The sequence below is a fragment of the Triticum urartu genome, chromosome 7 (assembly GCF_003073215.2).
Source record: "Triticum urartu cultivar G1812 chromosome 7, Tu2.1, whole genome shotgun sequence".
Classification (NCBI taxonomy): domain Eukaryota; kingdom Viridiplantae; phylum Streptophyta; class Magnoliopsida; order Poales; family Poaceae; genus Triticum; species Triticum urartu.
In genome coordinates, this window is record NC_053028.1 from 460003552 (window position 1) to 460030669 (window position 27118).

A 27118-nucleotide genomic window follows, 5' to 3' on the forward strand; every position below is an offset into this window, starting at 1 on the left:
CCGCAGCCGGGCCCATAGTGGGGAACAAATCATACACCCAAATCAAGCCCGAAGGGGGCGACTCGGGCGGCTGATAGAGCCCACTAATGGGCCCGGCAATGGGGTCCAACAGGGCTGCGGGCATGTATAAGAGAGGAGCTCGGTGGAGGGGGCGGAGGCAGCTATTTAAGCCGCTCCTCGCGCCCCCTGGCTTCCGAGGTGGGACTAAAAATTGCGTCCCCATCGCGCCCCACACTGCACGTGGTCGCCGCAAGGCTCAGGAGGCCTATTTTGCACTGTCTCGGGCCGGCCCAGTTCAGCCCAATGAAGGCACGCCGCCACTCGGCCCCTCCCCCGGCCCACGCCCACTCCCCTCCCTCAGTGCACGCGGCCGCCGCAGGGCTCATGAGGCCGTTTTCGGCGCTGTCACCGGCCGGCCCAGTTCGGCCCATAGAGGCAGGGCGCCACTCGCCCCCTCCCACGGCCCACGCCCACTCCCCTCCCCCGCGCGCTGCCGAACTCACGCCAGTTTAGTCCCACCTCGGAAGCGGAGGGGCGCGAGGAGCGACTTAAATAGCTGTCTCCGCTCCCTCTTTCGAACTCCTCTCTTATCACACTGCCCGCAGCCCCGTTGGACCCCATTGCCGGGCCCATTAGTGGGCTCTATCAGCCGCCCGAGTCGCCCCTTTCGGGCTTGATTTGGGTGTATGATTTGTTCCCCACTATGGGCCCGGCTGCGGTGGTTGGGCATATTTTTTTCTGAATATTTTTAAAAAATATTATTTTACTTTTACGAAAGTGCAGAACAAATATACTCATTTAAAAAAATGTACGCAATCTTTGCATGCATGCACCTAGGAATCATATAGAAACAGTACAAATAAACATAATTTCCAAACAGTACAAATAAACATAATTTCCAAACAGTACAAATAAACAGAATTTTGAAACTTCATATAGAAACAGTACAAATCATCACGTAACAGTACAAATCAAGTTTTCTGGCACACATGTGCGAATAAAAATAGCATAGGTTATTCAGACATAACAGTACAAATCATCACGTAACAGTACAAATCAAGTTTTCTGGCACACATGTGCGAATAAAAATAGCATAGGTTATTCAGACATGACTCGTGCGATCACTTTTATTCTTCCTACAAACCAAGCTGCGTCTCTACGCCCAGTTCCTGAACAAAACATAAAGAAATGGGTGAGCAAATATAGTTGGTAAAATCAAAGTAGCAACATAACAAAAATAAAAAGGTTGCAACTCACTTCTCGTTCTTACTGCATGTAGCCTTGTTATGACCTGGGAGACCACACAGACTGCACAAAGGACCACTTTTCTTCTCTGTAAAATCTTTTGGCCTACCATTCTTTGTAACGTCGGGGCCCCCCTTCGATCGCCCCTTCTTAGGTGCACCCTTCGTCGAAACTTTCTGAGGATCACCAATACCAGGCTCAACTTGTTGCGCCTGACTTGCCTCCTTCTTCAGCATAGCATACCTTCTACTTCCTATAAGTTCCTCCTCTGAAATCTTTTTCTGCGCTATTATGTTGTCCAGACACTTCATCAACTCGTCGTACAAGAAAGGATCATTTGCTGCAACATGAGCAGCTTCTGCGGTTTTAATGGTTATTGCACTATGCCGTTCTCTCTCCAATGGCCCTGACCAACCCCATCCAAACATATCACTCTTCCGCTGCACAGGCAACCCATCTCTCGCATGTTTGGACAACCGATGCATGACACAACACTTTGGTATTTCAGTTAAGTTCAGATGATGGAGAACAAACAGAATGTGTTTGCATGGCAGCCCTTTCCGAACCATCCTAAGACAACTGCATGTAATAGTTTGTTCTGAGTTACCTGGTTCATAAACAACATTGTACCTGAACTTGTGGTTATCCTTCCATGTCACCATGAATGTTTGACGCCCAATTCCCACGAGCGTCTCAAATATCTCCAGCTGACCCATCTTATGCAAATCATCTTGCAGGATGTAGAAATTAGCAGGTGTGAATACTTTGGCGGCATGCTCCTCAAGGGCCTTATATTCAGTAACCGACGGTGGTTCCTTCTGGAATGCCTCGCAGTCATCGTACGCCTCGTTCTCACGCAGACGAACTATACAGTTCTCATAATGCACCACCAAATCAACAATTGTCATACCGTAGTCCAGGTGAAGGTGAAGGCAGGAGTTGAGGCTTTCACTCCTCTGGTTACTTCGCATACCAAGGAAAAAACCATCGGAAAGATATGAAGCTGCCCAAAGTCTCCTCTTCCTGTACATCCTGTCAAGCCACTCTTCGGTTCTATCCATCTTCCACTTATCATAGAAAGCTTTCCATCTCTGCTCAAAGTTCGCTTGAGAGGTGGCATAGTACAGGAGCGATCTGAACTCATCCAGTGACTTGTAATGTAGGTGCCTTTGCATATTTTTCTCGATATGCCAGGAGCAAAGACGATGGAAAACATCTGAAAGGACAGTCCGAATAGCCCGGATCATTGCAGCGTCATTGTCTGTGATTATTGACTTTGGCTTCACCTCACAGTTTGCCTTCATAAATGTCTGCAGCAGCCACACGTATGTCCCTTCCGTCTCGTCAGCAATGATGGCACAACCAAACACTATGGTGCAACGGTGGTTGTTAACTCCGACAAAGGGGACGAACGGCATACCGTATCTGTTCATCTTATACGTGCTATCAAACACGACCACATCTCCGTAGTCCTGATAGTCCCTCCGCGACTGTGCATCGCACCAGAACATACTCTTCAATCGCCCTTCCTTGTCACGCACATACTCAAAAAAAACTCAGGGTCCTTCTCCTTCCTGCTCTTCATAATGCCAACTGCCGTCTCTGCATCTCCCTTTGCAATGAGCTTCGTTTTTTCTCTGCAACAAAGATTGTAAATGTCCCTCCTGATAAGCCCGCACTTATCATACGAACCGTATCTGCTGATGAAGTTGTCCATTATAATATGCTTTCTTATCCCGGCTGCTTCCATCGCCAATATCTCCGCCCTCTAGCCATCTCCAATCCGTCTGTGTGACCACAAAAAACAAACCTCGTCGGGCCGAGCCATCGCGTGGTTGTGATCATCCACGAATGATGCGACGAACCAAACGCCACGTTCTCTGTCCAGCTTCACCACCATATGTGCACCGCAGTCGCAACGAGTCTCCGGTCTAAGCCTGCGCTTGCGGCCCTCCATGGTTATGAACTTGCTCTGCCTTCTCCCTGCCCTGGAGCAAAGAAACCGCCGGTACCGTATCATTCCCGAAGCACCTCGTTTCACCTTCTGTTTCCTGATACTAAACCCGTGCTCTCTGGCGTGATTGTTGTAGAATATGTATGCATCCCCTTGCGACCGAAAGGTCATAGCCATGACCTTCCAATGTGTCTCAAGCATCTTCTGCTCCCTTTGAGCCTCCTCAATATCAATCTCTCTCTCATCGTCATCAAGTACAGGACCATCTGACTCCTCCTACAACATTCATTTGAAAATATATATGTCAATTACTATCATTTAAATCATACTATTGATCGATGTACAACATCTAACAACTAACCTGGCTCAAGTTATCTGCAAATGATTCCTGCCAACTATGTTGCACATTGTCAACATCCACATCTTCCTGTAAATTTGTACACAAAATATATAGTTAGCCATGCCATACTTTGCAAATTCAAAAATAAAAACAAAATATATGCCACTTACGTTGTCGCTATTTGCGCCATGTTCATTATTATCAAAATCCTCCGGAGGTAAGATATCATATGACGAGACGGAATCGTTGTCGCTGCTGTCATCATCTTCGTTCAAATTATCGTTATCGGTCTTAGTCACCTTATCAGTACCATTCTCGTCCCTCCCGAATGCTGATTCTTCGTCCATGTCAACACGCCAAACTCATAGAACTGCAAAACATCGTGTGTTAGGTTTAGTACAATGCATCATGCCCAAAGCAACGCTAGTTCTGTAAATCATGCCCTAGTCCGTAGAGGAGGCGCTGCGGCGGGAGGTTTTGATGAACCCTAAACCCTAAATCAGTACATGCATGAACTAGACCTCACTTCTATCCATCATGCCCGCCCCATGCCCGCTAGGTTTAGATGACAAACCTTGGCCCGCGGTGTAGACGTCGCCGGCGTTCGACGACAGTGCTGCGGAGGCGGCGTCAGACGTCGGGCCCTTCACGTCCCCGGCGTAGGACGATGACGGTGAGATGCAGCGACGGACGACGTTGCGACGGCGAGGGCGGTGTCGGACGGGGTTCGGGCGGCGAGGGCGGTGTCAGACGTCGGGCCCTTCACGTCTGCGTCGTCGGACGACGGTGAGATGCGGCGACGGGCGATGTTGGGACGGCGAGGGCGGCGACGGGCGACGTTGGGATGGCGAGGGTGGCCTCGGACGGGGTTCGGACGGCGGCGATCGGCCACTTTGGAACTACTGTGATCGGCGGGCGGGCGACCAGATGGGCGGGCGAGAAGATAGGGGCGGGCCTAGATCGTGGGTAGTTTTTGCGGGCGGGCGACCAGATGGGTAGTTTTTTTTCCAACCGCGTATATGTATGCCCTTCCGTATGCCCATTCTGCCCTTCTACGTTTTGTTTGGGGGGGGGGGGGGGGGGGGGGTCTACCGAAGCAAGCCCCATAAGAATATATCTTGTCGCACTTTGAAAATCACAAGAACTTCATTTCTTTCTGGGGAGGCAGGTCTGATGATAATGGTGGGAGCCGAAGGAGATGGCCAGATCTTCGCTCCCTCTTTATCTTCTTCAGCCATAGAGTAGTCCTGGAAGTGGCCGAGCCGCAACACCGCTGCCCCCCATTCTCTCCTGGAGTCCTGGTCAGCTGGAGCAACGCCAAAATCACCCTTAGGTCTTGACCTGACTATATCTCTGCTACCTCACAAAAAACAATACCTCTACCACCACGTAATGTGAAACATCTACTAATCCATTGGAGCGTTGATATCCAATTCAGCCTAAGGAATATGCAGGTTAATCATAGAGCTAAAAAGCTGGGAAATTCAAAACCAAGCATGTTAATTCACATCAACACATTTCGATCAGCGTCCAGAACAGAAAATCTGTTAATTGAACTGTTCTGAAACCTTCAGCAAAATATGAATGCTAAGTTAAGTAACACACAGCAGGCGTTCAAGCTTAGACAACATAGCTTGAGGATACCATCTCTGATTATAGCCAGAAGCATTTGACCATCAAGGGTACAGAACCTCCTCCCCACCGCTGCGATAAACACGGCATTTCACAGATGGGTTTTCCCTAAAAATCCTGTAGGTTTTCTTGCATCCTCTGCTGGTTGGTAAAACCTCAGGGGACAATGTCATGGTCATTGTTTTCATCAGAGGCGTGGATCTGAACAGAAGTTTCAAGAAATCAATTTCATTGCCAGTTCCTTCGAAACATTCTATTTCTACTTCTTCAAGAGCTGCCAAGGAGATAATTTGACTTCTCCAGTTTTGTGGTTGCTCACAAGGACAATTTGATGGGCATACTTGTCTGCACTGAAAGAGAAGTGAATTACCGTTAATTCTTTACAACCAAAATGCAATTAACTTGTGCGTTTATCTAATTAATCTAGTACTCTTTTTTTGCGAGATTAATTAATCCAATACTTAGCCAAGCAGTTTCTTTAAAATGCCTTTATCAGGTAGCCCAAGTGAATAATTACCGTGACTTTGTCTATGACCACCTCAAGCTTTTGTATTACAGTGCAGATCCCAAGTAGATTCAACACCAGTGGCCCAAAAATATGCCCCCGTGTTATCAGACTTAGATGCAGAACAAAAAATTTGGGAAGTGATGCTATCTCTTGACTGAAGTTCCTGGCCGCATCTAGTGCATAAAACTGCGAATGTATACGCATGGAGTGAAGGAAATAAAAAAAATCATAGTACAAGGACAACAATTGCGTCTGGTGCATAAGTCTGCAAATGTATAAGTGTGTTGTGAAGGAAATAGGAAAAAAATACAAGAACAACAATTTGGCAACATACCACAAAAGTAATGTTGAGGCTGAACAGAAACAATGCGCTGCACAAATTCACCGACACGGCAAATATGCACACTACACAGCCCCCTTCACTTGTGATGAATTTTGAGAACAGCTTCAACCAATAAGTAAACAGCAAAATAACACAAACAACATGCACATGTGACACGGGATTTAACGTGGAAAAACTTCCTCAACTTGAGGACTAAAAAACCACGACTGTGGACTGACCGGTCCATGCAACTTCACTATGAGAATGATGAGTACAAAGTCTTCTTTAGAATCTCTAGAGAGATTTATAATACACTCTCCACGTTGCCAACCAACAATAGCAACAACAACCACAAGAAGCAAGATTTCAGCAAAGCAGAGTTTACACAGCTTCTGTACCCTTTAGTGTTTTGCAAACTGCTCTTAAACCGCTGAACCAAACAGCATCAAATTTGGCAGACAAATAGACACATCAGTTCTTGACATCCCCTCCAAATTTCAGCTCAATCGAATATCATTTGCCTATCCAAACTGTTTGTCTCCCAAAACTACTTTGTTTTAAAACTGCAGCAGTCAAAGCTGACAAAATCACTCTCAAATCTAATGCTCCACTGATCCAATTCTCAAACCAGCTAACCAGATCGAAGTACGCAAAGTAAAGAACGGGCTCACCAAGTTTGGGGTCGATCCAAGCACATTTGAGCCTTCAACCATCAGTTTGAACACTGTCTAGTCAGATGCAACAAATCTGAACAGAACCTCTGCTTCTTCTTCTTCCTCTCTCTCAGGTTGTGTTTTCTCTTATGTGCTCTCACTCTTACTCTCACGAATGGCAGCCGCCACCAGCAGGGGTGGAGTGGCTAGGGTTTTCTCCTTGCTCCTTTCACCAGGAAATACTCACAACCGTTGGATGCAGAACAGATCAACGGTTCATATGTGTTGGACTTGTGTGGGCTGATGTTGGGCTGCCAACACGCCTCCATGTGAAGGGACTTAGACCAACAAACTTCCCCTCCCGACATCATGGAGGGTCTCACCGCTTTCCGGCAGCCATGCCAGCGAGCTGGCAGCATACTTCAAGCTTCTTCCTTGTCACCACTTTAGTCAGCATATCAGCCCCATTGTCATCAGTGTGAACCTTCTCAAGTTGCATCTGCTTGGAATACAACACATCTCGAATCCAATGATAACGGACTTATATATGCTTAGACCTTGAATGAAAACTTGCATTCTTACTCAAGTGGATAGCACTTTGGTTGTCACAAAACAACACATAGTTGTCTTACTTAAAACCAAGCTCACAAGCGAACCATTTCAGCCACAATAGTTTTTTACTCGCCTCTGTTACAGCAATGAATTCAGTTTCATTTGTATTCAGTGCCACACACTTTTGCAGCCTACTTTGCCATGACACCGCTCCCCCTGCATAGGTAACCAAGTAACTTGAAGTAGACTTCCTTCTGTCAACATCTTCAACCATGTCAGAATCTAAAAAAGCAATCAGCTTGGCTTCACCACCACCAAAACAAAGTTTCAGATTTGTGTTGCCCCGGAGATATCTCAAAATCCACTTCACGGCTTCCCAATGAGGTCTTCCTGAATTGGACATAAATCTGCTCACAGTACTAATTGCATGAGCAATGTCAGGCCTTGTACATACCATAGCATACATCAAACTCCCTACCGCCGAAGCATAAGGAACATTATGCATTTTCTTTTTCTTCTCATCAGTGATAGGACATTGCTTTTTGCTCAACTTGAAATGGACTGCTAGTGGACAACTCACAACTTTAGCATTTTTCATCCTAAACTTCCGAAGTACCTTTTCAATATACTTCTCTTGAGACAAGTACAACTTGTTGCAATTTCTGTCTCGCTCAATTCTCATCTCGAGAATGTTCTTTGCTGGACCTAAGTCTTTCATAGAAAAACATTTGCTCAACTCCTTCTTCAACTTAGCAATCCTAGAGGCATTCTTGCCAACAATCAGGATATCATCAACATAGAACAATAATATGATGAAATCATCACCTGAGAACCTCTGAATAAACACACAATGGTCTGAGCTACACTTCTTGTAGCTTTGCTCCCCCATGACAGCTTCAAACTTCATGTACCATTGTCTTGGTGCTTGTTTCAGGCCATAGAGACTTTTCTTCAGCTTGCACAGATAGTCTTCTTTACCTTTCACAAGAAACCCCTCAGGTTGCTCCATGTATATTTCTTCCTCCAACTTACCATGAAGAAATGCAGTCTTCACATCCTTTTGCTCAACCTCCAAGTTGAGACTTGTTGCCATGCCAAGGATTACTCTTATGGATGTTATCTTCACAACCGAAGAAAATATCTCATCATAGTCAATGCCTTTTCTCTGGTTGAATCCTTTTACAACTAGCATGTCCTTGTACCTTGAATGTGATGTGTGCTCTTCTTGCTTGATTCTGTAGACCCATTTGTTCTTCAAAATTTTTTTGCCTTTGAGCAACTTCACCAACTCATAAGTATGATTCTTATGCAAGGAATTCATCTCTTCGTGCATAGCATTTTTCCACTCCTTCTTGTGCTCATCTTCCATTGCATCTGCAAAGCATTCAGGTTCTGAACCATCAGATAATAACACCACGTATTGATCTGAGGGATACCTGCTGGAAGGAATTCGACCCCTGTTGGATCTTCTGAGTGGAGCAGCTGGTGGACTTTCTGGTGCCGGTGCTTCCTGCTGATCCGGATCATCAACTTCAGCATCATACTCTTGTTGCTGCTGCTGGGGAGCATCTTCTTCACCTGCACCACCATGTACATCATCTTGTACATCTTCTGCATCTGCTTCAACTTGCACGGGAGCTGGAGCTGCAGGAACTGGGTCAGAATCAACCATGTCTTGCTGCTGCTGAGGAGGAACCTGCCCCTTTGTCTTCACAATATCCTCAATTGTTTGGTCTTGAACAAACACAACATCACGGCTTCTTACAACTTTCCTTGCTATAGGGTCAAACAGCTTGTAGCCAAACTCATCACCACCATAGCCAAGAAAGATACACTGCCGTGTCTTCGAATCAAGCATTGACCTTTCATCTTGAGGAATACGAACAAAGGCCTTGCACCCAAAAACCTTCAGGTGGTCATATGATACGTCCTTGTCACACCAGACCCTATTAGGAACATCTCCCTGCAAAGGATAACTTGGTGAGTGATTAATAAGATAAACTGCAGTCATCAAAGCCTCACCCCAAAAGTGTTTACGTAGCTTTGCACTTGACAATAAGCATCCAACTCTCTCCACAATTGTCCTGTTCATCCTCTCAGCAAAGACCGTTCAGCTGTGGTGTCTTCGAGGGAGTAAATTGATGTCTAATACCTTGCTGCTTGCAATATGCATCAAATGGCCCAATATACTCTCCTCCATTATCAGTGCGAATGCACTTGATCTTCTTCTCAGTTTCTCTCTCAACCGAGGCTTGGAATTACTTAAATACACCTAGTACTTGATCTTTGGTCCTCAAAGTGAAGGCCCAAACTTTCCTGGAAAAGTCATCAATAAAAGTCACAAAGTACTTAGCACCACCAAGAGATCTTACCGGCATTTTGCAAACATCGGAATGTATCAAGTCCAGCTTCTCGGGCTTCTTGTGAGGAGGTAGAGTCTTGAAGGCAACTCGGTGTTGCTTCCCTGCTAGACAATCTGAACATTTCTTGATGTGAACTCTTTTCACACCCTTCAACAATTTTTTCTTCACTAGCACTGTCATCCCCTTCTCACTCATGTGCCCAAGTCTCTTGTGCCATAGAGCACAATGATCATCCTTCTCTAGTGCGTTGACAGAAGCACTAAAGAGCTTAGCATGAACATCATACAACACTGAGACCATTTTACCTCTTGCAACAATCATGTTGCCTTTAGTGAGCTTGTACTGCCCTTTTCCAAAACTGCTCAAGTAATCATCTCCATCAAGCAAACCAACTGAAATAATATTGAGACGAAGTGCCTCAACATGCCTCACAGATTTGATGACTAACCTTGTACCATTTGCGGTCTCCAAATACACATCTCCTTTTCCAATGATAGCTGATCTATTATTGTTCCCCATCTTCACAACACCAAAATCACCTGTTATATAGTTAGTGAAGAGCTCTCTACGAGATGTAGCATGAATGGTAGCATCGCTGTCCGATATCCAAATCATCTCGTCACCATCCACAAGGTTGATGGTTTCATCAGAAACAACAGTGATCTTCTCCTCAACAGTAGAACCAAATCTGCCCTCATTTTCTTCATGCATAACAAGCATGATGTCCTCTTCTACTACAGTAACTCGGTTGCCCTCTATGTCACTATCACTGTCAACTTGCTTCTGATCTTGCTTCTTCTTTTTCTTTTTGTCTTTCTTCCATTTTTCACATTGCCACTTAATGTGGCCCTTCTGATGGCAGTGATGGCACTCATAATCAGCATACTTACCTTTTGATTTGCTCCTACCTCTTTCTGCCCCTTTACCTGGACCTCTGCTCTTACTTCTCCCCCTGGACTGAGTGACCAACACCTCTGAATGTGAGGAGAACTAGCTTCAGCCACCTTTCTGGACTCTTCATTTAGTACCTTGGTTTTCACAAGATTCCAAGTGACAACTCCATTAGGTGCTGAACTGCAAACCGTGACCTTAAAGGTCTCCCAGCTGTCCGGTAATGAGCCTAGTAGCAGCAAAGCTCTCACTTCATCTTCAAATGTTATTTCCATTGAAGAAAACTGATTTATAATGCCTTGAAATGTATTCACATGATCTGCAATTAGAATGTCCTCTTTGTACCTCAAGCACATCAATTGTTTGATCAAGAACATCTTGTTTGTACCTTCTTTTCGGGCAAACAGCTCTTCCAATTTCTGCCATAAGGTGCGTGCATGTGTCTCACCAATAATATGATTCAAAACATTGTCATCGACCCATTGCCGAATGAACCCACAAGCTTGGCGATGAAGTACCTTCCACTGACCTTCCTCAATGCCTCCGGCATCTCAGTGGAGAATATTGTCTTCCAGTATTCTTTCACATACAACAAGTCCTCCATCTTGCCCTTCCATACTTGATAATTTGTACCATTCAAAGAATCATCTTGCTGGTATTCACTTCCATCTTTCACCACAAGAAACTCAGCAATTTGCACAAGCAAACCAAGGCTCTGATACCACTTTGTTGGGGCTGGACAGCAACAATGCGCTGCACAAATTCACCGACACGGCAAATATGCACACTACACAGCCCCCTCCACTTGTGATGAAATTTGAGGACAGCTTCAACCAACAAGTAAGCAGCGAAATAATACAAACAATATGCACATGTGACACAGGATCTAACGTGGAAAAACCTCCTCAACTTGAGGAGTAAAAAACCACAGCTGTGGACCGACCGGTCCACGCAACTTCACTATGAGAATGATGAGTACAAAGTCTTCTCTAGAACCTCTAGAGAGGTTTACAACACACTCTCCACGTTGCCAACCGGCAACAACAACAACAACAACCACAAGAAGCAAGATTTCAGCAAACCAGAGTTTACACAGCTTATGTACCCTTCAGTGTTTTGCAAACTGTTCTTAAACCGCTAAACCAAACAGCACCAAATTTGGCAGACAAGTAGACACATCAGTTCTTGACATCCCCTCCAAATTTCAGCTCAATCGGACATCATTTGCCTACCCAAACTGTTCTTCTCCCAAAACTACTCTGTTTTGAAACTGTAGCAGTCAAAGCTGACAAAACTACTCTCCAATCTGATGCTCCACTGACCCAATCCTCAAACCAGCTAACCAAATCGAAGTACGCAAAGTAAGGAACGGGCTCACCAAGTTTGGGGTCGATCCAAGCACATTTGAGCCTCCAACCACCAGCTTGAATACTGTCTACTCAGATGCAGCAAATCTGAACAGAACCTCTGCTTCTTCTTCTTCCTCTCTCTCAGGTTGTGTTTTCTCTTGTGTGCTCTCACTCTCAGTCTCACAAATGGCAGCCACCACCAGCAGGGGTGGAGTGGCTAGGGTTTTCTCCTTGCTCCCTTCACCAAGAAATACTCACAACCGTTGGACGCAGAACAGATCAACGGTTCATATGTGTTGGACTTGTGTGGGCTGATGTTGTGCTGCCAACACACCTCCATGTGAAGGGACTTAGCCCAACAAGTAAGTGTTAATGGGAGCATGTAGGCAGGTAAGACCTCTTATACAAGGGCGATGTATGCATTACATAAACTAATAGCATGAGAATTCAGGGCATGACTAGAGAGTTGGTGAGCATCAAGTTATAAATAACTTTTCATATTGGCAGCCACAATATCAACGACATGGCAGTGTTGTTGACCTTTCGCCCCAAAGCAGTAATTTAGTTTAGTTGGGCAATATACATGGATTAAGTTTTGTCCAATACCTGCTTCCTCTTTCGATTTGAAGCCTGCATGGTTTCATCAGCTAACACAGTTTTGTCATGTAGTCATGCACCAATGGAACATTCTAACATGAAAATGTAATTTTGGAGCAAAGGAAAATAAAGCAGGACAGTGGACGCACCGGAGCATCTATGGATAACCGTAGGGTATTGCCGCTCTCCTCCTTCCCTGGGCTTAGTCTGCGCAAGCGCCAGACATCAAACCCGACATTTTCAAGGTTGCAATAGATGTCCCACCATGGATTCTCCACCATCGGCGCGTTGAACGACACGCTGAAATCCAAGCTCATCCAGGTCCACACCTCGAACTTCCTAAGCACAGGTGCCATGATGTCGATGCCACACACATCATAGGGGTAGTCCACGACAAGCTCCTCGATCGTCGGTGAGTGGACTCTGATCTTACCGAGACCCCAGCCGTTGCCGACCTCTAGTACGCGCAGGCGAGGGCAGCGCTGGATAAGCTCATCCATGTCGAAGCAGAAGCCAGCGACGGACAGCCTCTCCAGCACAGGGAACTCATGTCCATGGGCCGGCGGTGTTAGATACAGGTTTTGCACTTCCAGCTTGATCGAGGTGGCTCGGTGGAATACAGGAACCTCGATAGGAATCCTACGATCTTTAAAGTTCCCCCAAACAGCAAGGACCAGAGCCGTGGCCCGTGGGCGCCAGCCGCGCGGCCGTACGGAGCAGCGCGGAGACGCGGGCAGGGTCAATCTGGTCCCTGTGCTCCTCGGGTATGTCAATCTCAAGGAGGGAGATGGTGGGGCTGGCGACCTGGACAAGGGCGGCTTCCACGGCGTCCGGCGCGATCTCGCGGAAGGAGAGCTCGGCAAGGTACCTCCAGAGGCCGCGCCATCGACGGGCAAGGGCGCTGGTGAGGGCGGCGGTGCGAGCGCAGCGGAGACGAACGAGTACCTGGAGGAGCAGGTCGTCGGGAAGAGCGCTGATCCGGTCCGTTCCGCCGCCTTCTGAGCGGAAGGGACGGCGCCGGCGCGGCACGGACAACGACGGAGGATTGAGGCGGTGGCCCGACCGCAGCTCCATCGCGCCACTCCGTCACGATGTAGAGCAGGGGGAGGTTGAGTCAGCGCAAGGGGCCGCACAGAGACATGCGGCGGCCGGAAATGAGCGGCGAAGAGGAACGGGGGGGAGCTGCTCTGTTGGGCCTGGGCCGCCGGAGATAGCTTGGGGGACAATGCAGTTTTCATAGGGACCAATTACTCGTCCTGCCTGCCCGTGAAAGACTATCCGCAGCTGATGCCAAACCACATTTACTTCGATGACGACGATGAGTACTGGCTTCGTGAAAAAGATGGCTGCCGAGATATTGGAGTGTACGATTTTGAAGAAGACCGTGTGAACGATCTAGTATCTCCACAACCATGGCTTAATTGGCCGCCTCCATTTTGGATTACTCCAAGTTTTACGAAAATTGTGAAGGCAGGATAGGAATGCTAGCACCCATGTGTTCATTTCGGATTTGAATATCGAATATGCTTATTTATAACATTGCTCGCTTGTTTATCTGCTAGGTTGTTCTCTTGTGAACCAATGAAAACATTTTTAGAGTGAACTTTCTAAACCCTGGTGTAGGTGCTAGTTGTCTCTACTTGTGCCATCCAGCTTTGCCCCAATAGTATATAACCTTGAAACTTTGCAGGTCACTAAAATATCTACTACCCCTGTATCAAAATATAAGACGTTTTTGCAGTTCAACGTTTTATATTTTTGTATGGAGGGAGTAGAAAACATTTTGGTATTTGAATGTAACATAAATATATAAAATAAGTTTTTAAGACTTGTATAATTTTAAGTATTTGTGTTGCACAAAAAAATCCGATGTTTCACATACTGTAGAAGAATGTATTGTTGACCAGCAAAGTTTGAAATTAATATTTTGCATTTTTATTTGGAAAATAAAGGAGAAATTTGGTTGTATTGCTAGAGTCTTTGGTTCCTAGTATGCAAAGTTTATATCCTTTAAAATTAACCACAGTTTTATGCCATGAAATTAGGAGTGCCAGATTTTGCTCTCCAGACTTATATTTAGGAACGGAGGGAGTATAAGTCTTTCTAGAGATTCCAATATGGACAAGAAAGATGTATATTTAGAAACGAAGGGAGTAAAAAAATCTTTTTTATAGAAAAGCATAAATCTGGTTTTAAACTTAATCCTGAACTTTTAGCGAGACTGAAAAAGTTCTAGTAGAAGAAAACACCCTCTTGCAATCATCCTTCACTGTAGAAAAGGTTATGAAGGGCTGTTTTTGATTCTTTTTCTGACGGGGCTCCTGCCCTAGATGGATCCCTTTCTTTTTTCTACCAGCACTTTTTTGATCTGATAAAAGATGATCTCATGAATTTATCTAGTGGTTTGTTGGGCATAATCTAGACATTTATAGTTTAAACTTTGCCATGCTCACACTTATCCCTAGGCTCCACCACCATTCACAATCCAGTTTGGAGCATGCATCTATAATCGAACTTGGCAAATCCGGCCCCTTAAACGCACGTGGACGCGTCTGGGCGTGTCCGCAGGCACTGACCGAGGACCCCTCAAATCGCGTCGTCCGCATCCGTGTACCTCATATCCGAACCCCTATATCCATACTAAATCATGCAACGTCGATCAAACTACGTAGACCAACTGATCGGACATAGAATCAGACATAGGATAGCACAATAGTTCACCAAAAGATCATGAACGGTTGTTTAAAGGTTCACCAAACTTCACATAAACGACAGACAACTTTATACTACATCTAAAAGTTGAAATGAAATTGAACTTCACCACTTCCGGGCCGGTCCTTTCCCCTTCTGGTCGTCGACGTAGATGTAGCTGTCGGCGGCTGGTGGAGGATCGTCTGATTTGTCGGACGAGGAGCCGTGGTCGTCGGATGAGGAGGAGACGATGACGAGGCCCTTGAGGCGCTGGACGGCCCGGTCCTGCTGGCGCCTGAGCTTGGCCAGCCGAGCCGTCTTCGTCGCCTTCTCCTTCGCCTTCCTCTCGGACTGCTCGATGGCAAGCCGGAGAGCCTTTGCGTTCTTCCAGCGGAGCCGCCAGCTTCCGTCTCCGTCGTCATAAGCGACAGGCGGTAGACCCATGTGAGGAGCCGCTCGTCCTCGTCGGGCTCCGCCGGTAACCCACGGTGGCAGCGGGCAGAGCTCTCCGCGGCGTCCCTCTCCCTTGCCCGCTGCCTCTCGCGGTGGGCGGCGCACGCCTCCGACTCCGGCGTGCGCGTCCAGGTCGACGGGGCGAGCACAAGCACCCACCGCTGCCCACGAGGGGGAGCAGTAGCCGGCGGGGCCAGGGGATGGCGTAGGGGAGGCGCGGATTGCGCAGGCCGCCTGTCGGAGCTGCCCCTGGGCCCGGAGGGGCCAGCGCCAGTGGGGAAGTTGCAGCTGCGGCGAGGCTGTAGATCCAGAGCTGCCCCGAGTCTCCACCTTGGAGCGCTCCAAGGCGATGCGGAGGGCAAGCTCATACTCTGGATCCAGCTCGTCGTCGGAGCGGCTGCCGGAGCTTTGACATTGCGCCGGATTCGATCGAAATCGGTGCGGGAAGAGGAAAGGACGGAGCGAGAGAGGAGAGTGAGTGAGCTTGGGTTTCGGAGCAATGAGCCCGATGAGGTCTTTTGTGAGACATCCATGGGGTCGGTGGTGGGCCAGGCTTGTCAGGCGGACGTGCCCGGGCGTGCCGGGGCCACCTCATATCCGCCTCATATTTGCGCTGAATATGGGGGTGTCGGTCAGTTCAGGCGTTTAAGACCCATTTAAGGTATCCGTCTAAGTTGAAAAAATGTGACCGGACAGTGACCGGACGACCTGCCCGGACATTTGTAGAGGGTTTGAGACGCCCGGCTGTAGATACTCTTAATCCACTCCGTGTCGGTTGGAGGGGAGCATTCATCTCCATAGTCCAGTTCATCAACAAGCTCGATGGATCTCTTCAGCTGGCTCCAGATTGCCCAGAATACAGTAACTGCAATCTTGAACTCCAGCACATGTCTGCTCCAAATTGTCGGGTGCAGGTTGGGGGCAGTTCCACACCAAAGTGTTCCGAGGCCGCATCCCACGACAGTCTCGCATGAGCAGAGCATGGTGTAGCTATTCCTCTTCGTGCCCACACAAAGGGCAGCAGCTTAACTAGCTCTGCCTCAGCTCAATGAAGCAAAGCAGGGTCGTAAGAAATTCGAATTTTAGGCATTACTTTGAGCTTCCATAGCGACTTCCACACTGAACCATATCATCTTCTCACAAGCTGGTCTTCTAGCGAGGTAAAAGATTGCCGAAAAAGGGTTTCCCCCCGTTTTTTATTCCAAAGCAAATCATCATTGTACATATCACATTGTTGGGGCGAGCAGTACATCAAGCCCAAAGAAAAAGAAAAAAGGCAGCTCAACAAAGCATGGAAAACCCGCGACCGTTGCGCCCTTCGGAAACAAACCACCACAGCCCGAGGCTCCAATCTACCGTGTACTAAGCAGCATCTCCAAGAAGGGATGCGACGCCGACGACGTTGCTACCCGGACAAGTCCTAGGGTTTCCCCAGTACGCGGAGGGAGGTGAGGGATAGCTACTCCCAACACCCTCCAAGAAAGGATAGTGGCACCCGCTGGTGTCACCGCATCGGAGCCGGACGAACCGGTAAGGATTTCTCCCGCACGCCAAACCCCACCGGCCAACCGGAGCCGATCAGCCAAACCACCACCCAACCATGCGCCATCACGGTTGCGCCACCACCAACGCCGTCTCGTTGCGAGCGCCACCATGAGGCCAAGAAGACCGGAAGGAAGATCCAAGCGACGGGAGTAGCAGCACCAAGGCCGAGCGGGAGGGAACCACCTCCACCGCCGTCGTGCGGGAGGCCCGCACCTCCGGCACCGTCCGCGGTAGCCGTCCGGACATGGCAGCGAGGCATACCAGGCCACCCCTGACCCGGCCAGGCCTGAAATGGGCCCGCTAAGCATCGCCGACCATGCTGCAGCAGGCTGGCGTTGACGCCGCCAGCACCCCGCCGATCATCGATGCTCGCCACCGCCTCCTGACGGCCACGCCAATGCCACACCTATCGCCGGCCCGTCCTGGCCCAGATAGGGCCCGACGGGCCCAGATCTGGATCGGGCGGGCGCCGCCAGCTTGTGCCGCCACGCAGGACCGCCGCTGCCTGAAGACACCGCCCAGAGCTCTCCATCCCGCACCGGAGAAACCCTAGACGGGGAAGGGCCGGGGGCCGCCGCCGCCAACGTAGCCCGGGCCAGGCCCGTGGCTGGCGCCGGCGCCGGCGACAGGAAGGAGGAGGAGAGAGGGGGAGGGCTCGTGGGGAAGGAGGGGACGTGGTGGCGGTCAAGAGGAGGAGGAGGAGAGGGTTTACTCCAGGTGAAAGATTCAATCATCCACTAACTTCAAACTTGATTTTCAATCATTGCTTTGTTTTGTTTTCACAAACGCTAGAAAAAAATCTAACCATGACCAGTTTTCGTGCATGAAGTCAACTTGGTTCACCAAAAGTTGCCGGTATCAGCCCAAGTTTACTCCCTCCATCAGTTGTACTTTTGTTCCAGCTTCCAAGTCAAACTTGTTTTTTATCAAAAATATGTCAACATCTACACCACCAGATAGCTATATTTTGAAAACGAGGTTTGCATGTACGTGTACGGCGGAAGCACTCCTGGACCGCTCCTGCGCCCCACGCCCACCCGCCGGTGGCCACTCCGGCCCCGTCGGCCACCAGCCCGCGCCGGCTGCCGCTCCGGCACCGGCGCCCACCGCCCCCATGGCCTCCCCTTCTTCCCCCGTGTCCCCGGCCGCTGCGGGCCGCCCCCGCGAGCGCCGCTCGCTTGAATCGAGCCCCTCCTCCGCCGAGTCTGCTCATGGCGCATGGTCTTACCGCCTCGCCCTGTGCCCGCCTGCGGCCTTCCCATCCCCTTCCTCCCCTCCGCCTCGGCCCTCGCCGCCCTCCATGTGCCCTGGTCCTCGCTCCGAGGTGCATCGGGTCGTGAACGAGGCTGAGGCTGACCCGGCCGCCGGTGAGGGTTGGGAGGTCGCCTCTGGTCGGCGCTGCCCGCGTCCCCGTGGCCTGCGCCGTCGCCGCCGCGACGCCCCTCCCCGCCGACCCCGCTCCTCCCCGTCGCCTCCTCTCCCCGACAAGTGCCCGCGCTGCCTTGGCGCCTGGCATCCCCGCAATGAGTGCCGGAAGGACGTGCGATGCCGTCGTTGCAGGCACTTCGGTCACATCGCCCGCCTCTGCACCGTCCCGCGCCCCTCCCCCTCGAGCGACGCGCCGACGGCCAAGCGTCTGCGCCCGGCGCCCCCCCCCCCCCGTTCCCCTGGCCCCTCGGGTTCGAGTGCTACAGGCCCACACCCGCCTGCACCCTCCAAGTCGGGGGTGCGCTTGTCCTCGTCCTCCGCCGCGGCAACAACTGCTGACTCCGCCGCGGTCACACCATCGCTGCTGGATCCGCCTTCCTCCTTACCGCGCGGCTCCGTGCAATCCAGCCCGCGCGCCGTGCCGGTGCCCATGTCTGGTCACCCTGCCTTGCGCCCCGCCGGCGCGGTCTGCTTCATGCCGCGCACTGCGCGTCTGGAGGCCGCTGAGCGCGCCCTCGACCTTGCTCTGGTCGCCATTGTGGCCGGGAACTGCTCTGGTGTCTCCGCTGACGACGTCGCGCGCGTGGTGCGTGAGCGCTTTCAGCTCCCAGAGTCGGCTTTTTCCGTCCACCGGCGGCGCCCTGATGAGTTCCTCCTCCGATTCCGCGACGCGGCCACCCGTGCGGTCGTCGCCGCCACGCCCGTGCGCGCCGCACGATTCCGGCTGATCATGTACCCATGGAGCCGCCTCGAGGGGGCTGAACCCGTCTCCCTGTGCATTGCTGTCGACATCGAGATCACCGGCATCCCCGAGAACAGGTGGGACATCTCCTCCGCCGTGCAGCTCCTCTCGCCCTTCTGTCTTGTCGATTGGCTCGCCCCCAAGACGCTCGACGGCAGCGACATGTCCGTCTTTCAGCTGTCGGCTTGGACTACTAACCACGACGCCATCCCGCACGAGTCCGAGCTCCTCCTCGCCGAGCCCGACGAGCTTTCTGGCGCTAACCCAGACCTTGTCGACCGCTTCGCAGTCCCGATGCTGCGTTTCCCAGTGTCCATCCACGTGCGCCGCGCGGAGGATTTCCGCTTCCCCTCTCCGCCACCCCCGCCACCGCCTGCTGACTCCGACGGCGGCGGGCGCGGTTCCTCACCGCCCGTCCCCGATGCCTGGCCCCGTCGCCATGATTTCCCGCCGCCCGCCGGTGATTGCCGCTCTAGCGGCCCCACGGAGCGGGGCGCGGGTCCTCACCGTCGTCGCCGGCGCGCCGGGCCGCCCTTCCGTGGCTACCAGGGCATTCTCGGGCCCCATCCTGCCGCTGGCAGCGTCACCTCTGGGCCCTCCGTTCGTCAAAGGCTGTCGGGCCTGACCGCTGACCGGGGTGTCGCTACGCGACAGCCTATTCAAACGGCGCCCATGACCACCCTGGCCATCTGCGGGCCGCCAGCTGTCAGCCCCACCCGTGCCACGCCAACCGCTGCTCTCCCATTCACGCGGCCCGCCTCGGATCCTTCCGCCCCTGCGTCTCCACACGGGTGTGATTCCCCTGCTGGCCCACCTGTTCGTTTGGTCATCTGCGGGCCCGACCCGATCCCTCCTGTCCGCCCGCCCTTTGATGCTGCTCTGGTGCTGCGCCAGCCAATCCCCGAGGATTCCTTGCTCCTGGGGCCGCCTGCCCCTTCTATCGCCCCACCTGCTACTCCTGTCAGCACGGATCCCGCGCCTGATCCTGTCGCCAATTTGGCTGCTGCACCCGCTGGGGCTTGCGAGGCCGAGCCCGCGCCCTTGACCGGCGCGCCTGATCCTATCGCCTCTCTGGCCACCGATCCCACCTCGCCTTTGTCCCAGGGCCCACCCGCGAACACTGATTGCGCGCCGTCCCCCGAGGCCATGCAGCCCATGCAGGTCCTCACGCAGCTCCCCGCCTGCACCTCCAACGGGATCGCTTCCTGCCCCGTCCCAGAACATGTACTGGAATATATCAGCTCCATCAGAACGCGCTCCGCCCTGTGCTTGAAACACCCTCAGTGCGCCGCAAGCGTGGTGAATTCCCCCCCAACTTCACGCCGCGTCGCAGCGGCCGGCTCGCCAAGGTGGACCGTGGCCTGGACTCCGAGACAAAGGCCAAACGGGTCCTTCTTCGCCGCCTCGGTCTTCTCGGGGAGAACGAGCCAATCTCCAGTGAGGCGCTTGAGCGCTACAGTAGGCTCTTTGCCAGGCCCCTAGCCAGCGACATCGTCCACGCCTTCGCGGATTTCTTCGGTTGGACCGTCCCCTCCGGCCTCCTCGACGGAGTGTCCCCTCCCGCGCCTCGCCTCATCGAGGCATGATGTGCCTGCCCCGTGCACCCCCCCCACGTTCTTATGGATCGTAGTCTATCCATTGTGTTCTGGAATGTGCGCGGGCTTAATAACCACGCCAAACGTACGGCCGTGCGCTCCGTTGTTTCCTCGGCCGACCCCTGTATCGTGTGTTTGTCTGAAACAAAGCTGAATTCAGTCTCGTCGCTGTCTGTCGTGGAGACGCTTGGCTCCCCCTTCGCCGACTTCTACTTCCTTCCGGCTGCGGGCACTTCTGGTGGAATCCTTCTGGCCTGGCGTAGCGATCGCATCTCCCTCGCCAACCCCATCATTGGGGCCTTTCACGTTTCTGCCACCGTCTCCACTGCCATCGACTCTACCCCATGGTGGATCACCGGGGTCTACGGGCCTCAAGGCACCGCAGAGAAGCTGGCCTTCATGGCCGAGCTTCACGATCTGCGTGACATGATCGCCGGCCCTTGGCTTCTGGGCGGCGACTTCAACATGATCACTTCCTGTGCGGACAAGAACAACGGCAACCTCAACCCACGCACCATGAGCCGATTTCGTCGCTTCATCGCGGACCACGCCCTGCGTGACATCTATCTCCACGGCAGGAGGTACACGTGGTCCAACGAGCAAAGCAACCCCACTCTCGTCAGGAACAACCGCGTGCTCTGCACCCCATCCTGGGCAACCGCCAACCCCCATCACATGATGCGTTGTTTGGCCACGGCCGTGTCTGACCACTGTCCCTTCATCGTGGATTGTGCCCCGCGTAGCTCCGGCAAACGAAGATTCCACTTCGAGAGTTTCTGGCCAAAGCTTGATGGATTCCTCGTTACGGTGGATGCCGCTTGGAACTCCCTTCCGCCGGATCCAGACCCGTTTCGCCGCATCTACGGTCGGATGAAGATCACGGCCCGCCGCCTCCAGAGCTGGGGGGCGCGCACCACGGGCAACATCTCCCTACAGCTCCAGATCGCGCGTGAAATCATCTACCGCCTGGACGTCGCGCAAGACACCCGCCCCCTGTCCTCGCCTGAAATCTGGCTTTGCCACGAGCTCAAACGCGCCTATCTAGGTCTGGCCTCCCTCGAGCGCTCCATACTCCGCCAACGCGTGCGCCTTGGCTGGCTCCGCGGCGGCGGCGACACTAACGTGGCCATCTTCAAAACATGCCGCCCACCGCGCGCAGAAGAACCATGTGGCCTCCTTCCGTGTGGGATCGCAAACCGTGACTGACGAAGGGGAGATGGCCAAAGCGGCCTACGATCACTTCTGCTCCATCCTGGACACTTCTACGGCCAGAGATCACTCCATCGACCTGGCGAGCATCGACCCCCGTCATTTCAACCGTGATGAACTGGAGCAACCGTTCACCGAGGAGGAAATTTGGGCTGCCGTCAAGCTTCTCCCCACCGGCAAGGCGCCTGGACCGGACGGGTTCACGGCCGAGTTCTTACGCGCATGCTGGCCGATCATCAAGGCTGACATCCTAGCCGCGTTTGACAAACTCTATGCCCTGAACGGCCGCGGCTTTCATAAGCTCAATGAGGCCCTTCTCATTCTCCTCCCAAAGAAGCCCGACGCGTGCACACTCGCCGACTACAGGCCGATCAGCTTGATTCACCTGCTGGCCAAGCTTTTTGCTAAAGTTCTCTCTCTAAGGCTCGCTCCGAAGATGGGGATGCTCGTATCCGTCAACCAGAGCGCATTCATCGCCGGCCGCACTGTGCATGACAACTTCCTGTTAGTTTAACAAACCGCTCGCCTGCTCCACAACTTGAAGGCCCCAAGAGTACTCCTCAAGCTCAACATCGCGAAGGCGTTTGATACCGTATCTTGGCCCTTCCTCCTTCAAACTCTTCGCCACCTCGGCTTTGGGCGCCGTTGGTGCGAATGGGTGTGCATCCTCCACTCCACGGGATCCACACGAGTCCTTGTCAACGGCAATCCTGGGCCACCCATCGATCATGCTTGCGGGCTGCACCAAGGAGACCCCGTCTCGCCGCTGCTCTTCGCCATTGCGATTGACACGCTTAACTCCTTGCTCCAGCACGCCTCGCGTGCCGGCTTGCTTCAGCGCCTTACCAATCGGCACGCCGCGTCAAGCATATCGCTCTTCGCTGATGACGTGGTCATCTTCTGCCACCCAACTAGCTCGGAGCTAGCTACGATCCACGAGCTGTTGCGGGTGTTCGGCGTTGCTTCCGGTCTTCGAACCAACTTTCTCAAATGCTCGGCCACTCCCATTCGCTGCAGCCATGAGGTGATCAACACCATTAACTCCACGATTGGATGCGCAAGTCGCCGACTTCCCCATCGTGTACCTGGGTCTTCCCCTGACCATCCGCAAGACCCCCTCTTCGGCTTTGCTTCCTCTGGTGGACAAGATGGCGAGAAAGCTCGCGACCTGGAAGGCCGTGCTTCTAACTCGCGGTGAGCGGCTTGCCCTTGTGCGCCACGTGCTCACTGCCATGCCCATCCACATCCTCATGGCGATTGCCATTTGCCCGAAGATCCTCAAACGAATCACCCGCATCATCCGCGACTTCTTCTGGCATGGGCACCGGGACGCCAGCTCTGGCTGTTGCCTGGTGGCTTGGCAGCGTGTGTCCCGGCCGGTGGAGTTCGGTGGCCTTGGGGTGAGGGACCTCCGCCTCACCGGCATTTCTTTGCGGTGTCGCTGGCTCTGGCTCAAGGCCACGGATCCTTCACGGCCGTGGCATCATCTGCAGCTCCCCCGCGATGACGAGGCTGCCTGTTTCTTCCGGGCCTCCACCTCCTGGCATCTTGGTGACGGCAAGACGTGCCACTTCTGGAGCGACCATTGGCTTGATGGCCATTCCATTCCCGAGCTCGCCCCCACCCTCACCACCCTTGTACCGCGTCGCCGGCGCCGCCGCACGCTGGTCCGCGATGGGCTCGCCAATGGTGCGTGGATTGGGGATATCCACGGCACCCTCGGGCCCCAGGCAGTCATCGAGTACGTAAGCTTGTGGCGCAAGCTACAGCTGGTCGTCCTCTCTGATGAGCCCGATCGCCTTACCTGGGACTGGACAACCAACGGATCCTACACCGCCAGCTCTTGCTATCGCGCGCTGTTCCACGGCTCCACCGTGCCGCCGTGCTGGAAACTTCTCTGGAAAAGCTGGGCCCCTCTTAACAACAAGGTCTTCCTCTGGCTTGCTTACCTCGACCGATGCTGGACCGCAGAGCGGCGTGTGCGCCGCGGCCTATCCACCGACCCTACTTGCATTCTCTGCGACCAGGAGGTGGAGTCGATCGACCACCTTCTCGCCGGCTGCGTGTTTTCTCGTATCACCTGGCACGAGATTCTCTCCTGGTGCCGTCTAGTCGCCCCGCCGCTTGATGGCACCGCGAGCTTCTTCGCATGGTGGACCGCGGCCGCGGAGGCCTCCCCAGGCTCTTTGAGAAAAGGCCTCAACTCCATCTTCGCGCTGACCGCCTGGGCAATTTGGAAGCATCGCAATGCGGCCATATTCGACGGCCTTCGCCCCTCCACCGAGGTCCTGATCAAGAGCATCAAGGACGATGCCCGCCTTTGGGCCAAGGCGGGCGCCACCGGGATTGCTAGCATCTTACCTGTAGCCTGACCCCCTGCTTCGAGGCTGAGCATCCTCTCCCTCTGCTCATCGCTGCGCCCTCCTAGACGCTGGCTTACGTCTGCGAGGGTGCACCCTGTAACTCCCTGTAACTTCTATTTCTTCTCCTCTATCAATGAAATGATACGCTGCTAAGCGTATTCCCCAAAATATATTTTGAAAACCAAAACCATGTTGGGTTTAACGAAACTAACTTCTTGTTGTAAATGTCGATATATTTTCTTAGCTTATGAACTTGGTCAGACTTAAACAAGTTTGACTTAGGACAAAACTAGTACTTCAATTATTCTGGAATGGAGGGAGGATAATCCAGGATGAGAGGATTGAAGCAAAGAGGAGAGAGAACAAGGTCCGGAAGAACCTTGGATTCCTCTCTTCTTGATTCTATTTCTGTTTTCACCGAATCTTCATCTTCATTGATCAAATTAAACTAACACAAACAGGCATCAAATCTTAATATAATTTTGAAGCTTGATTGTTTCTCTTCTCAAGTAAGATCGTCAACTAATCTGTTCCTAAAACATCTTTCTTTGTGTAACAGAGGATATCGGAGAACATAGCTTTGAGGTATATTTCGAAGTGACAGAACAGTACCTTGAGTATATCATATATGATCCTATAGATGCACATTTCTGGAAATGTTTCTTAGGATGTGTCTTTGGATTGCAAGCAGTATGTTTTCGATAGCATGGTTTTATATAGAGGAGCGATATAAGGTGAAGCAATATCCGGTTTCTGGAAAGAAAATAAATCCTACAGGTAAGATTACTAGGAATCATGTATTCATATAGATCAATACAAGATTGCAACTTAAAAGATAAGTATACAGATGGTTTTTCATCAGGACGAGAAAGACCCAAATATTTCTTTCCCTGCTCAAGTAGGACTGCTATCAGATAGTTCAATTTGGGCATCTCAAACACAACCACTCAAACCACTCAAAATTAAGAAACATATGGAGCATATGCATGGCGGCCATAATATATGTGAAAAGAAGGGAAATAATTTATAAAGCCACACCTGCTATCTTAGTGCTACCATTCACTTTGAGAAGGCCTACAGGAAGAAAGCCAAGTAAAGAAATTTACACCGAAAGTATCAGCAATAGATAAAAAAAACTTGCCTATCTAAATCTACATACAGCATCAATTGATTACCAGGCATACTTACCAGTTATAAATAAAAGACCACAAAAGCTAAAAGACATAACATAACCACTTCTGTTTTTCTTTTAAAAAAATTTATACCAAGAATTTCCTCTTTGTCAATACCGTATGGAGATAAGCGCTCCATTCATACCGTATGGAGATACTGCCATCGGCACCAGAAACATGCTGCAGATATTGCCATAGAGAGCCTGATTCCCCTTTGTCAGAAAGAAGGAGCACACCTCCTTGGATGTCCGGCACCAGAGAGAAGGCCATCACCTGCAATTTGATCCGGTGCTTCAACGACCAGGCCCAGCTCTCGTGATCCTCTAGAACCCAGAGATCAGCCGTGCTGCCATGGTAGTCGTACAATCCAAGAGTGTCTTTCATCTCAAACGGCTCAAGACAGGAGCCCTCAACTGGCGAAAGCAGATGCTGGAAGGACTCGGCCATGGTGTCGAACACCAGCATGTTGTTCACCTTGCCGTTGCCACCAGCACCAGGCAACTTAATGGGCTGCCAGTAAAGCCTGCCGCCTGCCAGGACGTGCGGTTGAAATAACACCATCATCGGCATCGCCCGCGCTAGATCTCCGGACGTCCACGGCTCGAGAGCCTCCCCGATGCACCTGAGCTCGCCGGACCCTAGGGTGTACACCTGGTATACGGCACGGAACTGGCCGTCCTCGGTTGTCTTCAAGCAGCACAGAACTCGGTAGGACTCCGACGGGCGGTGAAAGTATAACCCGGCGATGCAGTAGACGTGAAGCAGCGGGAGGGGCGCGTGCTGGCGAGTCGCCGGGTTGCAGATGTAGATGCCGCCGTAGGCGACGAGGATAAGGAGGCCGTCGCAGGAGGCGAGCACCTCGAAGTGCTCGTCGGCTGCGGTCCGGGCCGCCCGCGCAACGGGGCGCCGCTCGCCGGTGCTGTGGTCGAGGGCGTCGATCCTTCTCTAATGGGTGTCTTCGGTGGTGACGAGCGGGAGCGAGGGCTGGCGGCGGTGGTGGGCGAGGAGGAATTTGGAGTCGGAGGTGAGGCGGCGGTGCCAGGAGCGGCAGACGGCGCGGCAGCGGAGGAGGGGCTTCGGCGGCAGGCGGAGGAGAATCTCCCAGGTGACGATCTCGTCAGGGAGGTGAGGCCCGCCGACGGCCGCTTCTGCCATGCTCCTCCTACTACTGGATCTCGGGGGAATTTGTTGTAGCGGCGGCAACGCCGCAGGAAACGAAGCACATCAAATTTGCTCATGTGACAATGAGTTAAGTAGAAGAGAGGTAGTTGTAGTAACTTAGCTAGTCACCATTTCTAATGGACGACTTGGTGAATAGTCTTCGCGGTTTATTTTCGCTGGTTTTTTTCGTCATCCTTCCACCTCCAGTTTATTTTCGTCATCCTCCCACCTTCTTTTAACTCGCAACCCTCCTGCGAAAAAACCGGTGTAAAAAACCCTACGATCGATCCCTCGTGCCCACTGCAGATCGTTCTCCGCCACCAACCAGCCTCTCCGGGACGTACGAAATCCTT

At 51.9% G+C, this 27118-nt stretch overlaps 1 protein-coding gene and 1 pseudogene across 1 annotated transcript; both read right to left on the bottom strand.

The window, feature by feature from the left end:
• Nucleotides 1–1264: 1264 nt before the first annotated feature.
• Nucleotides 1265–13768, bottom strand: LOC125525820 (protein FAR1-RELATED SEQUENCE 11-like). Its single transcript, XM_048690821.1, has 4 exons — nt 12556–13768; nt 3710–5521; nt 3561–3626; nt 1265–3475 (listed from the first exon to the last, which is right to left on the bottom strand). The coding sequence occupies exons 2-4, from the start codon at nt 3884–3886 to the stop codon at nt 3014–3016; spliced, it is 705 nt and encodes a 234-aa protein (XP_048546778.1). The 5' UTR covers nt 3887–5521; nt 12556–13768; the 3' UTR covers nt 1265–3013.
• An 11706-nt stretch (nt 13769–25474) lies between these two features.
• Nucleotides 25475–26843, bottom strand: LOC125520395 (annotated as a pseudogene).
• Between the last annotated feature and the right edge of the window lie 275 nt (nt 26844–27118).